At 43.3% G+C, this 15,465-nt stretch overlaps 1 protein-coding gene across 1 annotated transcript in view; it reads right to left on the bottom strand.

Moving 5' to 3' along the window:
- The window catches only part of LOC124781918 (odorant receptor 2a-like), a 51,765-nt gene that overhangs the window by 21,251 nt on the left and 15,049 nt on the right, over window positions 1–15,465 (bottom strand). The window contains exon 3 of the mRNA XM_047253900.1: window positions 7,930–8,381. Within this exon, the coding sequence (XP_047109856.1) occupies window positions 7,930–8,381 (452 nt within the window). The remainder of the gene's footprint in view (window positions 1–7,929; window positions 8,382–15,465) is intronic.

The raw sequence follows: 15,465 nt of genomic DNA, 5'->3' as shown, positions 1-15,465 counted from the left end.
GCAATAATCAGCGTATCACTGGCACACAACCTCATCGAGAAAACTGCAAATAGCGAATACTTCTCCAGAAGATCACGAATCCAGTCGCACAGCTGAGACGATACCCCATAGGCCCGCAGCTTGATTAGAAGTCGCTTGTGAGGAACAGTGTCAAAAGCTTTCCGGAAATCTAGAAATACAGAATCAACTTGAGAACCCCTGTTACTTCGTGCGAATAAAGAGCTAGCTGCGTTGCACAGGAACGATGTTTTCTGAAACCATGCAGATTACGTATCAATAGATCGTTCCCTTCGAGATGATTCATAATGTTTGAATACAGCATATGCTCCAAAATCCTACTGCAAACCAACGTCAATGATAATGGTCTGTAGTTCGATGGATTACTCCTACTATCCTTCTTATACACTGATGCGACCTGCGCAATTTTCCAATCTGAAGGTACAGATCTATCTGTGAGCGAGCGGATGTATATGATTGCTAAGTAGGGAGCTGTTGTATCAGCGTAATCTGAATGGAACCTAATCGGTATACAATCTGGACCTGAAGACTTGCCCGTATCAAGCGATTTGAGTTGCTTCGCAACCCCTAAGGTATCTACTTCTAAGAAACTCTTGCTAGCAGCTGTTCGTGTTTCAAATTCTGGAATATTCCATTCGTCTTTCCTGGTGAAGGAATTTCGTAAAACTGCGTTCAATAACTCCGCTTTGGCGGCACAGTCGTCGGTAACAGTACCATCGGCACTGCGCAGCGAAGGTATTGACTGCGTCTTGCCGCTTGTGTTCTTTATATACGACCAGAATTTCTTCAGATTTTCTACCAAATTTCGAGACAATGTTTCGTTGTGGAACCTATTAAAGGCATCTCGCATTGAAGTCCGTGCCAAATTTCGCGCGTCAGTAAATTTTAGCCAATCTTCGGGATTTCGCGTTCTTCTGAACTTCGCATGCTTTTTCCGTTGCCTCTGCAATAGCGTTCGGACCAGTTTTGTGTACCATGGGGGATCAATTCCATCTCTTACCAATTTATAAGGTATGAATCTCTCAATTGCTGTTGCTACTATATCTTTGAATTTGAGCCACATCTCGTCTACATTTGCATAGTCAGTTCGGAAAGAATGGAGATTGTTACTTAGGAAGGCTTCTAGTGACACTTTATCCGCTTTTTTAAATAAATTATTTTGCATTTGTTTCTGGTGGATTTGGAGGAAACGGTATTGAGCCTAGCTACAACGACCTTGTGATCACTAATCCCTGTGTCAGTCCTGATACTCTCTATTAGCTCTGGATTGTTTGTGGGTAAGAGGTCAAGTGTGTTTTCGCAACCATTTACAATTCGCGTGGATTCGTGGACTAACTGCTCGAAATAATTTTTGGAGAAAGCATTTAGGAGAATCGCGGAAGATGTTTTCTGCCTACCACCGGTTTTGAACAAGTATGTTTGCCAACATATCGAGGGAAGGTTGAAGCCCCCACCAACTATAACCGTATGAGTAGGGTATTTATTTGTTACGAGACTCAAATTTTCTCTTAACTGTTCAGCAACTATATCATCGGAGTCTGGGGGTCAGTAGAAGGAGCCAATCATTAACTTAGTTCGGCTGTTATGTATAACCTCCATTCATACCAATTCGTACGGAGTATCTACTTCGACTTCACTACAAGATAAACCACCACTGACAGACACAAACACTCCACCACCAATCTGTCTAAGCTATCTTTCCTGAACACCGTCTCAGACTTCGTAAAAATTTCTGGAGGACTTATTTCAGGCTTTAGCCAGCTTTCTGTACCTATAACAATTTCGGCTTCTGTGCTTTTTATTTGCGCTTGAAGCTCAGGGACTTTCCCAGCACAACTACAACAATTTACACGTACAATTCCGACTGTTTCTTGATCCAAGCACGTCCTGTATTTGCCATGCACCCTTTGAGACGGCAGCCCACCCCGTACTTTCCCGAGACCTTCTAACCTAAAAAAACCACCAAGTCCACGCCACAAAGCCTCCGCTACCCGTGTAGCCGCCAGCTGAGTGTAGTGAACTCCTGACCTATTCAGCAGAACCCGAAACCCCACCACCCTATGGCGCAAGTCAAGGAATCTGTAGCCAACACGTTCGCAAAACCGTCTGAGCCTCTGATTCAGACCCACCACCCGGCTCTCCACCAAAGGTCCGCAGTCGGTTCTGTCAACGATGCTGCAGATTGTGAGCTCTGCTTTCATCTCGTAAGCAAGACCGGCAGCCTTCACCAAAACAGATAGCCGCTGGAATCCAGAGAGAATTTCCTCAAATCCAAAGCGACACACGTCATTAGTGCCGACATGTGCCACCATCTGCAGCTGGCTGCACCCTGTGCTCTTCATGGCATCTGGAAAGACCCTTTCCACATCAGGAATGACTCCACCCGGAATGCACACGCAGTGCACACTGGGTTTCTTTCCCTCCTTAGCCGCCATATCCCTGAGGGGCCCATTACGCGCCTAACATTGGAGCTCCCAACTACCAATAAGCCCACCCTCTGCTATTGCCCGGACCTTGAAGGCTGAGAATCATCCTCTGAAACAGGGCAAGCTGCTGCATCTGGCTCAGCCAGAGACAGTACCTGAAACCTGTTTGTCAGACGCACCAGGGAGGCTTTCTGGTCAGCCTCCGGTGACGTCTTTCGCTGCCTGCCACGCTTTGGAACGACCTCCCAATCAACCACAGGCGAGGGCTCAGCCCCACTGTGGGAAGCAACCGGGGCATCCATAGCGGCAGACCGATCTGGAGACAGACGGGACGAGGTTGACATCCTCGTGATACCCAAGTCCGACTCCCCACAGTGGTGCCCATTGGCAACAGCCTCAAGCTGTGCGACCGAAGTCAGCGCCGCCTGCAGCTGTGAGCGAAGGGATGACAACTCAGCCCTCATCCGGACACAGCATCACAGTCCCTGTCATTCTAATCGATGTTGAACAACAGTTACTGAAACACAAGTCCGTGCCTAGATAACACAAGGGAAACACGCAAAGAATGTATGAACTAACCTGTACAAATGCCTAATGACTGCGCTACAATCTGCCTGAATTTACGATTACAGTAACTAAAACCCGAAATTACACCTCCTCTACGAAACGATTTCCCTGATTATATTAGCACTGCATCTCAGTATACTGGCATACCCACTTGAGCAAAGATCAGTGGCATTACAAAACTCTGGACGCTTTGGTGGCACTGCGACAAGTGGAGTACATGACACCAGGGGCATGTGCTCACCAACAAATGCGCTTTGCACTTACAATTACGGGACGTCCAGCTGGCAAGTGGCCCCAAATCTCTGACCAGGTGGCTACCATTGTGAGGCCATAGTCAGCTGCCACATATTGGAGCAGCTGTCTCCATTCGCCAGAGGCCATAGTCAGCTGCCACATATTGGAGCAGCTGTCTCCATTCGCCATCCTATAACCCAATCCGTTGGAGCCACGCACAGGAGGCGACCCAACCACAGATCCGCCAACCAGATGTGCGGCCAGAGGCATATGCAGTTATTACCATACCGACGCATACCATGGGAGACAACCAGTTTACCTTGCTAGGAGCATAGCCAGTCCAGGCTCCTATGTAGCATCTGGCGCAGCTATGATCACCACCTGGACATGCTTCCTACGCAAGGTTATCACGCTACTGGGCCTCCTTGGGCATAGTGACCCGCAGACATCTTCACAACTACGCAGGGTGTTCCTAGAACGGTGGGTTCAGCACTCATCGCCCTACACCGTACTTTAGCTCGACACATCTGTAGTAAACTGTTTTATGTAAATAAATGAATCAACATTAATAGTTCTTGGGTGTTCAGCCTGGTGCCGTCTTCTAAAAGGCGCATATTTCGGCAAGCCCACTTCTCACCATGTACCTGCGTCACTCATAACTGAGCGCCTTCACATTTTCTCTCTACTCCTCCGCGCATCCAGCCGTCTCCAACTAGCGCCTCTGGGAGTGGACGTGGTGCGGTGGTGGAGAAAGCGTGGCGTAGGTCGCCGATCCAGGCTTCAATAGCGCCGCGGCGGGTGCTGAACGCGGATCTGTGCTGACATAGCAACAGTGCTTCCTCTTTCTCTTCAGTTGTCATAACGGTAGCGGTAGCGGACATCTACGTAGACTGCCGCTTTGCTCTTGTCTAGCTTAATTAAAATCCCTGTCCTTACTTACTAGTTTCTCATGCAGTCGGATCTCTACAGACTCTTTGAGGATACTGTCTCAGGAGGTTTTACATCAACTTGGTGTTTTCATAATTCATGGTATATACGTGGGAGATGCAGTGCTCTGCCACAGCAGACTTTGTTGATTGAACGTGTCTGAATGGCGTTTATGCTCAGTACCTCTCTCATGTACTGCCCGTATAGTGTGACCTACACAAATTTTGCCACACACGTAAGGGAGTCCTATTTTATCTCGACTGATGGTAATAAGGTTTCGTCTTGGCATGTGGGAGGAACATGCACTTGACGCTTTGTTTCCGGAGTACTTTTCCGATTGTTGCTAATATGGTCTCGACGTATGGAATAATCACCGTCGCAATCGCGTTGTCTTTGGCGTCAGTGTTTCGTGTCTTTGTTCCTTTGGCTTTAGGGTACATTTTATCTTGCGCTTGCTGTAACCGTTCGTACACAACATGACCTGCAAGTGCTGCAGCTCATCTGACAGACTGCGACGGTACAAGATATCACGTCCTCTGAGCACTGTGCTTAGAACACCTTGTCGTTGCGATAAGGCATAGCAGCTGGAGGCATCCTAGTATAAATTCATATGTCTCGGTTTACGCTAGATGCTGTGTCCTAGCACACTGTCTGGTCCTTGTTTGAAGAGCACATCCAGAAATGGTAGTTGGTGGTTTCCCACTCTCCATCGTGAATTTGGTGTAGTGCGCAGCGAATTGAGGTGTTACAGAAAGTCTTGTATGTAACGTCGTCCATATGGCCAGATTACTAACGTGTCGTCTACATATCCAAAAAAGGGCAAGAGCTTGTCGACTGCCGACTCCAGGGCTTCTTCTTCAAATGTCTCCACAGGTATATTAACCCTCGCCACTGTTTGTTCGTAATAATTTTCATCAAACAGAAAGTAACCTGACATTAGCACGAATTCCAACAGTTTTGTTAGCGCTTATTCAAACTTTTCTCCTATGACGCTTAGGGAGCCTCCAATAGCCATCCTTGTAGGTGATGCACTTCGTCGACACTCACGATGAGGTCTAATTGGCCCAGTCGAAATTGCTGGAGCTGCTGAATGAAATACACCGAAATTCGTATGGTGCTGGCAAATGCCAGCAGGGGCGAGCTTCGCTGTGAGGTGTTCCCCTAGCTCACATTTTGGTGCGCAGATGTTGCTAACAATTAGACGAAGAGGCATTTCTTGCTTGTGAACTTTAAATATACCGTACAGTGTAGGTTGTAAAGCTGCTCGTGGACTAAGTTTCTTAACCTTCTTCTTGCCTAGGAAGGCATTTTAGAGAAGCTCGATAATCTTCCTCGTCACTCGGTTGGTAGGAACATCTTCAGATCTCCTATATTTGTCGTCCTTTAGTAGATCGTACAATTTTTGTTTATAAATGTGACATGGTAGCAGGCCTGTAGAATTCACTTTGTCAGCTGGGGGGATAACTGTCTCAGAATCTTCTCGTAGCCATTTAAGTGCTTTCAAATGTTAGGCTTCGATGGAGATGCCCTCTTAAGTGTATGGTACGTTTCACATCGTATTTCCTCTGAAGCATCCAGTGGATGTGCAAGAGCAGCCTGTTCTGCTGCTGGTAAAATCGTCGATGTCGGTAAGAAATTTAACCTCTTTCCTAGCACAGACAAGTTACTATCAATTACTTTCTCTCTCCAGTTAATGACAGTTCTCTGAGGTTCTTCTTGCCCTAGTTTCGCCGTATGGCGCTCGTATTTAGCAGTTTGTCTACAGGTGGCTCATTGCCATGTCTTGCTTGCTGGCTTGAAACCAGATAAACTGCATCTATCGACTTTCACCAGGCAGGAGAGAGCGTCAACGCCAGCTGCAGGTGGAGCGAGAAGAGTTCTCTTGACGTCTTATCGAGTCTGCGTTGAGTGTACTCTATCCTCTCACTGACCAGTACCAGGCTAGCTCTCCTGGTTATTTGGCTGGTGGCTGCATTTATGATGTTCACCCCGAAACCGGTTAAGAAGGACCCGTATCGACGGATAGTAATTCCTGAGGCACTGAAAACCGTTTCTTATTGAGACGGCATGACACTCGTCTGGCTACCCTTCATTAGCAGTGTTACGTAAATGCGATACGTGCAACATTCCTTGCAGACAAGTCGGAGAGCCCACGTTAATACCCCAACAAAGCATCAGGCAGTTTCACTCAATGTGTGGCCCTTGGCATGTACATACACTGGAGCTCCTTTCTGTCACGTTTTCACGTCGGCCTTACTACGCTGATTCTATAGGACCGATTGTCCTATACGAGTTGATTCAGCTGCAATGCAGCTGTTGTTTTATGCAACTCGAAATGTTTTATCTGGCCTTCAAACACCACGAACGATGTTTTCACTCTCTCGCTCGCTACGCGCAAACTACATAAAAACTGAACGGAGACAATTGTGTAGGAAACAGTCATATTTTTACTAGGATACGTTTTCTCTGGAGGCCACGATTTTCGCGTTATTCAAGAAAACTTGCAAGACTGAATTTCAGATGCAGCTCAGCCCACATGCTCATCCCTCACTAGTCAGGATTTCTTATATGTCGTTCATGGCACTCCTTCCTACCGCTGACTACATAACTATTCCAGGTAGCCCAACTTTTTAGGTATTTATCGACTTTGTGTACATTTTAGCTAGCAATTTTGTGAACCTGAACAGCATAAAATAAAACTTATCGTTGTATTCGTGATGTCTTCTGACTACGAAACTGTGCTTGTGAGGGTGAAGTTTACAAAAGGCGTTTTCCTTTCGTTACCGTCATGGGCACGTTTAAATTGATAATGTTAACGGAACAAAAGAATATGCTGGTGGCGTAATAGCCCAATCAACAGAAATCAGAAAGGTCGAATATTGGCAGTAGTTAGTGTAGTCGGAAATTTTTGTACGGTGGTAGGAGGGAGTGTCCCGAAGTAAATATTAAAAATCTTGACTGGTGAGGGATGAGTTGCGGGGGTCGGGGGGGGGGGGGGGGGGGAGGGGGGGAACGTTGGGGGAGAAGGTTGAAGTTGTGTCTGAAGGTCACTTTTATACGTTTTTCTTGAATAATTCAATAATTCCAAAATCGTGGCCTCTATCGAAAACGTATCCCAGTACAAAATTTAGCTATATTAAATTTCATACAAAAAGTGTCCTGCTCTATTGTTCTGTAACACTAACAGTTTACTTGTAACGAGCGAGAAAATATGAAAATTTCGCGCGTGGATTTTGATGGCCAGATATAACACTGCGCGTTGCATAAGACGACAGCGTTTGTGGCAGCTGAATCAATCTCTACACCCGAATTTACTGTCATGATTTGGGTCAGCGGTGAACGGTGACATAACCAGCTGGTACCAGTTGTACACCATCTAAAACGTTCCAAAGCCATTGGTGTGCTCTTTTCGCATCGTGATCAGTACTTCTCCCGATCAACGTTGTTAGGGTTCAAATGGTTCAAATGGCTCTGAGCACTGTGGGACTCAACATCTTAGGTCATAAGTCCCCTAGAACTTAGAACTACTTAAACCTAACTAACCTAAGGACATTACACACACCCATGCCCGAGGCAGGATTCGAACCTGCGACCGTAGCAGTCCCGCGGTTCCGGACTGCAGCGCCAGAACCGCACGGCCACCGCGGCCGGCCAACGTTGTTAGGGAAATGCTGTCTTCTTTAATAAAACAGTACGCAACAGTTGCAACAGGTGTATACTGCATTAAATACAATAATTATTAAATTCATTTACCAACCTGAGAATCGTCTGATGATGATGAATGTTCTTCAACAGCCGTGAAAATATTTCGTCGTCTGAAAAATTCTCTGGATATTTCTCTGTAAATTGAGGGGCACGGTCGTCACGGGGTATCAGTGAATCATATTCTTGGTCCTCACGTCCATTAGCCTGATCACAGTCGATAGCTGAAATGTTCTCGTTTAAGACTTGAAGCTCAGCGGCAACCATCATCATGAGGCGAATGAAGAATACATCCAAACATATTGCCGATTCTACTGTGACAGTGAGACTGCAGGCTTGGATTACGTATAACAGTTGATACGTGGGCGACGAGTTGACGCCAGAAGGGAACCAGAAGGGTAGGGGAAGCTGGCGCTGGTTGTCTTGCGCGTCCAGCGCGGCACTCGTCTCAGCGCCGAACACCAGTGGAGAGCATATCCAGTAGAGCGTCGGGAGCAGGGCCATTACCTGCAACACAAGGGAGAATGCATGTATCCCGTCTGCCACAAGGTGTAGGAGACATGTTGTATGTTAATTGATATAAAAGACGCTGTTGTCATTGATCCAGGGAACGGTCCTTATAAGTCAAAGCTTCTGAATGGTGGGCTCCATGTGGTTTCCAAGTTGTGCAGCGACCGTAAACCATGAAATTGTCAAATAAGCAGCAACCAGTCGCAATAACATGTTTTCTTTATTTACTTTCGCAAATCGATTTCAACTGATCAACAGCCATCATCGGTGCTACAAATACCAGAATAAAAATAAAAATAATTAATAACAGTGACCAAATGAATAAATGTACATAAAGCAATGTAAAACCAATTAAAGGTGTACAGACGCATTAAACCATTTAAAATGTACATAAAAATTTACCTTTCAACGAATATGTGCCCTGAGTAGTAACACTGTCTTAAGCAGGGGTCAAACATAAAGTGATACATCGACAATTGGCTATGACAACGAGAAACCATAAGAGGGGCGCTGCAAACCAAACCTGCACTCTATGCGAAAAGATACTGCTAAAATAAAAATGAAAAGAAGAAATGACATATAAAGTGAGGTAAAATATAATGATAAAATACTGAAATATTTACAAAAAATGGATATATTGACAAAGATTTAGTCAACCACATAGTACAGTTATATACGCCAAAAAGCGATTGTGGTGGTGGTGGTTATTGTTTAACATCCCGTCGACAACGAGGTCATTAGAGGCGGAGCGCAAGCTCTGGTTAGGGAAGGATTGGGAAGGAAATTGGCCGTGTCCTTTCAAAGGAACCATCCCGGCACTTGCCTGAAACGATTTAGGGAAATCACGGAAAACCTAAATCAGGATGGCTGGAGACAGGATTGAACCGTCGTCCTCCCGAATGCGAGTCCAGTGTGAAGGCGATTGTACAAATCGGTAAAAAAAGGAACAAATATAGGTGAGAAGCACACCATAGAAGAAGTTTTGATAAACTTTTACAAAAATTTTAAAATTATTTATCATATTATCGAAGAGCAGAAGTTAATCATAATGCCAAAACGTAAAACGGTGTTGGCATCCATCTAGCGTACAGTTAATGATATTCAGGAAGTACAGATTTTTTTCGGCAGATGGCACCACATTGCTGCATGCACATCTAAAGTAAACTAAGTTGAGATAAGAAAATTACGGACACGAACGAAACAAACGTATTAAACAAACAAGACCAAATGCAGAAATAAACAGCTAGCACACTTCATACATGGGAAAATTAACACAGGCTCGATAGGGTGAATTAAGAACTCGCAGGATTTTGCTACTGGTTGCTGATTATTTGGTAATTTTAAGTCAAAGTTGTAAGATGGTCAAGGACCTTGCGTCCATTTACTGTAATCCAACAGAAGTTATCATGAGTTATCATGACAGTTCACACTTCACTGCAGAGTGAAAAGTTCGTTATTGATCTTCTCAATCTGATTAACTAGTAGCTTTAGTCCGCCCCGATAGCTGAGTGGTCGGCATGACGGATTGCTCTCCAACGGGCCCGGGTTCGATTCCTGGCTGGGTCGGGGATTTTCTCCGATCAGCGACTGGGTGTTGCGTTGTCTTCATCATCATTTCATTCGCATCCGGCGCGCAGGTCGCCCAATGTGGCGTCGAATGTTTAAGACTTGTACCAAGGCGGCCGGACCTGTCCCGCCAGGGCCTCTCGGCCAATGACGCCAAACGCTCATTTCCATTTTACATCTAGTAGGTTTCACCATTATGAGTTCTCCGTTGTTTTCATGACGGTTCAGTGCTGATTACCTTTCACATTACATTCCTTCCTCCCACACTACATGCCTCCTTCAGAGAAAGGGCAGCGCGATCAATTTCTGGCATCCAATCTCGTTTCAAAATCAACTTTTTTACCTCCACAAATGGCTACAAAAATTAACACCTAGGTGGGATTTGTATGTCCCCATTCATTTCGTCATTACAGTTACGTATGATAATTTGAGACATATAATAATCGTGGTTAACATTTCATTGAAAGACATGTCGGAAAGAATGTTCTGAATCATTTAGATAGTTTAATAATAAATAACAAAATAAAATTTATCAGCTAATGCTCTACTAATGGCATTTAGCACTCAAGTTGTGTTTTGCGCCGAGGACATTGTTATGTCGACTGAAGCTCAATTGGTTCCCTTGCTTCTTCTGAGCATCGTAGAAAAACTATCCATATACTTTGGGAATAAATGTCAAAATTGTTTTGTCTACCGAAGACTGTTGTTGCTGCTTCTGTGAAACATAGTGTACCTAGTAACACAGCTGGAATTTTGAACTATATGATTACCCGAGGACAGTATTGTCTTCCGAAGTAATATATAATCATTCAAGCAAGATTGTAATTCACACATGATGAAGAACTTCACGTGACATAATTATTGTTGTTGTTGTAGTCTTCAGTTCTGAGACTAGTTTGATGCAGCTCTCAATGCTACTCTATCCTGTGCAACCTTCTTCATCTTCCAGTACTTACTGCAACCTACATCCTTCTGAATCTGTTTAGTGTATTCATCTCTTGGTCTCCCTCTACGATTTTTACCCTCCACGCTGCCCTCCAATGCTAAATTTGTGATTCCTTGATGCCTCAGAACATCTCCTAGCAACCGGTCCCTTCTTCTTGTCAAGTTGTGCCACAAACTCCTCCACAATTCTATTCAATACCTCCTCATTAGTTATGTGATCTACCCATCTAACCTTCAGCATTCTTCTGTAGCACCACGTTTCGAAAGCTTCTATTCTCTTCTTGTCCAAACTATTTATCGTCCATGTTTCACTTCCATACATGGCTACACTCCATACAAATACCTTCAGAAACGACTTCCTGACACTTAAATCTATACTCGATGTTAGCAAATTTCTCTTCTTCAGATACGCTTTCCTTGCCATTGCCAGTCTACATTTTATATCCTCTCTACTTCGACCATCATCAGTTATTTTGCTCCCTAAATAGCAAAACTCCTTTACTACTTTAAGTGTCTCATTTCCTAATCTAATCCCCTCAGCATCACCCGATTTAATTTGACTACATTCCATTATCCTCGTTTTGCTTTTGTTGATGTTTATCTTATATCCTCCTTTCAAGACACTGTCCATTCCGTTCAACTGCTCTTCCAAGTCCTTCGCTGTCTCTGACAGAATTACAATGTCATCGGCGAACCTCAAAGTTTTTACTTCTTCTCCATGAATTTTAATACCTACTCCGAATTATTCTTTTGTTTCCTTTACTGCTTGCTCAATATAGAGATTGAATAACATCGGCGAGAGGTTACAACCCTGTCTCACTCCCTTCCCAACCACTGCTTCCCTTTCATGCCCCTCTACTCTTATAACTGCCATCTGGTTTCTGTACAAATTGTAAATAGCCTTTCGCTCCCTGTATTTTACCCCAGCCACCTTTAGAATTTGAAAGAGAGTATTCCAGTCAACATTGTCAAAAGCTTTCTCTAAATCTGCAGATGCTAGAAACGTACGTTGGCCTTTCCTTAATCCTTCTTCTAAGATAAGTCGTAAGGTCAGTATTGCCTCACGTGTTCCAACATTTCTACGGAATCCAAACTGATCTTCCCCGAGATGATATAATTATTACAAATAATTTAGCTCAGTCATTTGACTCTGAGCGAGTGTATGGACCTGCTTTCCAGTGTCACATCAAAAGCTTCTGAACTTGTCTGCTGTTATCGCTCTGATCACAATCGACGGTGGCCACCATGCATAGTCTGTGACTGCTGCAGCCTGGTTGTAATTTCCGGTCCCTTCACATCACGGCATCTTAGGTCGTCAACCTAGACTTTGCATGAGTCGATTGCTGTAGGGACCGACTTCTTCTGTGACAGTTTTTAGATGTCATCTATTGGTCGTTCTTCAGATTGCTTCCCTTGTACTGTCATAAAAGATCCTGATCGTTTCTCTACATACATTTTCCTACACTTACATGTATTCCTATAACATTCTTCGGATATGAATTTTCTGTCTTAGCATTGTCTTCCTTGATGACTGCCTGCCTTTGATTATTATCGTAAATCTTTTATACATCAATTGATCCCTCTCGAAATGTTTTGCACTCCAGTTTTGCTTCTTCGCTTCTGCCTCTCGCTGACTACGGCATTACTTTGTTGATAGAAGGCTCATCCACTTGTCTCGATAAGGGTCCTGTCCGTTGACACATACGTCACATTTCTTTTCACAATTTCTTAATCATATAACTGCTCCCAGCTCCAGTATGCTTGTGCCCGCCTTAGTATTGACTGTTATATTCTGAGGGATAACTATGAGTGATCCTTGCGTTTTTCCTACATCTAGTCGTTCGTCACCTCCAAGGCTTCAATAATCAATAGGAGTGCTCATACACAAATAAAGACATGTTTTTCTTCTCTCATTTGCATCATCCAACTTAACAACGAAAATTTCATGCAGAAAATTAAAGTAGTAAGCAAAGTGTGTCGAACGAGTTTTAATTATCTTTCGGTATTTGGTCAAAGAAATTCAAAGCGATGCTCATCAGCCTTTCCTTAAACAAAATTCCACAATACTACAGCTGTAAGGCGCTCTGATTCCTGTTTCATTCCATCTGCGATATGAATCAGAGACTGTGTCCCAAACCTCCTATGACACGGAAATTATCACACATCATATTGTATGAGGTACAACCGTACCCATATACAGACATCTTGAATAATAGCCGCTTGGATTCTCTTGGAAATAACTTATGTAACGACGTGTTTGGTAGTCTACAAACTAAATCATCCAGTTAAATGTGTTAAATCAGGAAAATCGTTAGGTAAAATTGTGGTCGAATTATTGTTACAATCAACAGTGAGAAATAAAGTAAATTAGTTACTTAGTGAATCATGATATGGAAGTCACAACATGGACGCGACCGAATATTACTGGTCTATGAATAAATGATGCAATTAGCGGACCATCAGATATGCGGAAAATATGAGCCCACAGTTTCTCAAGTGTGCCTGCTTTACTTATGGTATTTCCATATCAGTCATCGTCTTGCTTCTATTACTATGTGGATTGTCTTTGATATTTCACACATTTTCATTAATTTTAGGGACTCTCGATGGTTCGTGGCCTTATATGTAATAGTTAACCACTTACTTCGGTCAACTGTCGTCTGTTCCGGATTCATGGTAGGTATTTTTAATTTTTGACCGGGTTGTCTAGACCATTAGCGATATTTTATAACATTAGGATATCTCTTGGTGGTTCTTATAGTTTTTAAAACAAAACTTAGGAACGCTTGTGGAACCGTGGACCCACACACACTGGTTATCTGACGACAAACTAATTGCGTGATTTATTATTAGACAAACAATGTGCGGTCCCGTCCTACTGCAACTTTAATGTCATAATTCACCATGTAAGTAATTTGCTCTTTTTATTAGTCCTGATTGTAACTACAATTGGACTACAACTGTAGCGAACGCTTCTCTAATTTGACAATTTCAAACAAATACATTATTTTCAAGATCAGTCTAGCGGTTACTATTCAAGATGAGAGAAATAACCATATAAGGCACATACAGTTACGCATCAAACTTCAAGAATCTTTAACGGGTGGCAGTCAGAACAAAAACAATATTACAAAATTATGATTGCGTCATAGCCTTAGTAGAGCTGTTTTTCGGCAGGTTGGTCATAGTTTCTGTAATGTGTGCAGAACAAACTGTTGCAGTTTAGTGGATACGTACTTTAGAGGGAATATTTCTTTAGAAAATGTATATAGAGAAACATTATGTCTTACCTTAGCGTAACGACTTTTGCTAACAAAGCTAACCTAACAATACTAAGAAAACTTTACGGTGAATTATTGTTAACTCCCAGGGCGAAGTACAGCTGTAATAAAGCTGTAAGAATTCTATTGCAGAATACTTAACAGTTTGGTCGAAGCGTAAGTGATGATTGTCAATTAGATTCACTGATAGTGAGATCAGGCATATGCTGCAGCGTAACAGTGACCTTTAGAAATTAAAACTATAGAGCCGCCATAAGTCACAAGTGACTTTTTCTTTGTTTTACATGTTTCACTCGATCAACGCGAACATCTACAGAAATTACTTGGCCGAGGGCCGCTCTTTACAAATAATTCCATTTTATATATGACGGCGGCACTAAGCACAGCCCGATATTTGTAACGAGTGGCACTCGGCAACGTAATTTGTGAAAATACTCGCGTTGGTCGAAACATGTAAAACAAAGAAAAAGTTACATGCAACTTGTAGCGCTCTGTAATATTAATTTACAATCGTTGTTGACAGACACCGGTCCCAGTCTAACGTGGCTGTAGTCATGAAATTCGCAACAGCTACCACCTGCAGGTGCTGTCCTTACTTACAATGAGCGTGAAAGTCACACGCTGGTAAAGACCTTAACTCACCGGAAGCTACTACCTGGTATTGTGAATTACTTGTCTACGTGAATAAAAATCCGCATTTCAGTGTTCCTTATGATTTTAGTAAAACGTTACTTCCGCGAAAGTGGCCCTAATATTGTTATGAAGACTTTTTTTTGTAACTTTTGATTTTAGAAGGTGAAATCAGTTCAGAGTAATGTACTAACAAATTTTGTTGATAATAGCTATTGCTAGTTTTTGTGCAAATAAAACGAATTATTGTGATTCTTGAAGCTTTCCCGATGTTTCAGGGTGAGACGCACATGCGCAAAGGAAGCCACTACGGTCCCGGTGGAGGTTCGAGTCCTCCCTCGGACATGGGTGTGTGTGTTTGTCCGTAGGATAATTTAGTTTAAGTAGTGTGTAAGCTTAGGGACTGATGACCTTAGCAGTTAAGTTCCATAATACTTCACACACATTTGAACATTTTTTTGAAACCACTACATGAGCGACCTGTTTTGTGTTTCGCACCCACTCCGAATATAGCTCGCTCCATCTACGGCACGACATGCGCCATGTGTCTGATGGAAACAGCCTTGTAAAGGAGCTGGAACGCTGCAATCAGTGTTCAAATACTAAGACATTCTCCACATTAGACTAGCACAGGTTTCAGAAAGAAGAAACGCTAACAC

This window comes from Schistocerca piceifrons, chromosome 1, assembly GCF_021461385.2.
Source record: "Schistocerca piceifrons isolate TAMUIC-IGC-003096 chromosome 1, iqSchPice1.1, whole genome shotgun sequence".
NCBI classification, from domain to species: Eukaryota; Metazoa; Arthropoda; class Insecta; order Orthoptera; family Acrididae; genus Schistocerca; species Schistocerca piceifrons.
The sequence above is the reverse complement of the archived record's forward strand: the minus strand, read 5'-3'. Positions and strand labels throughout refer to the sequence as shown.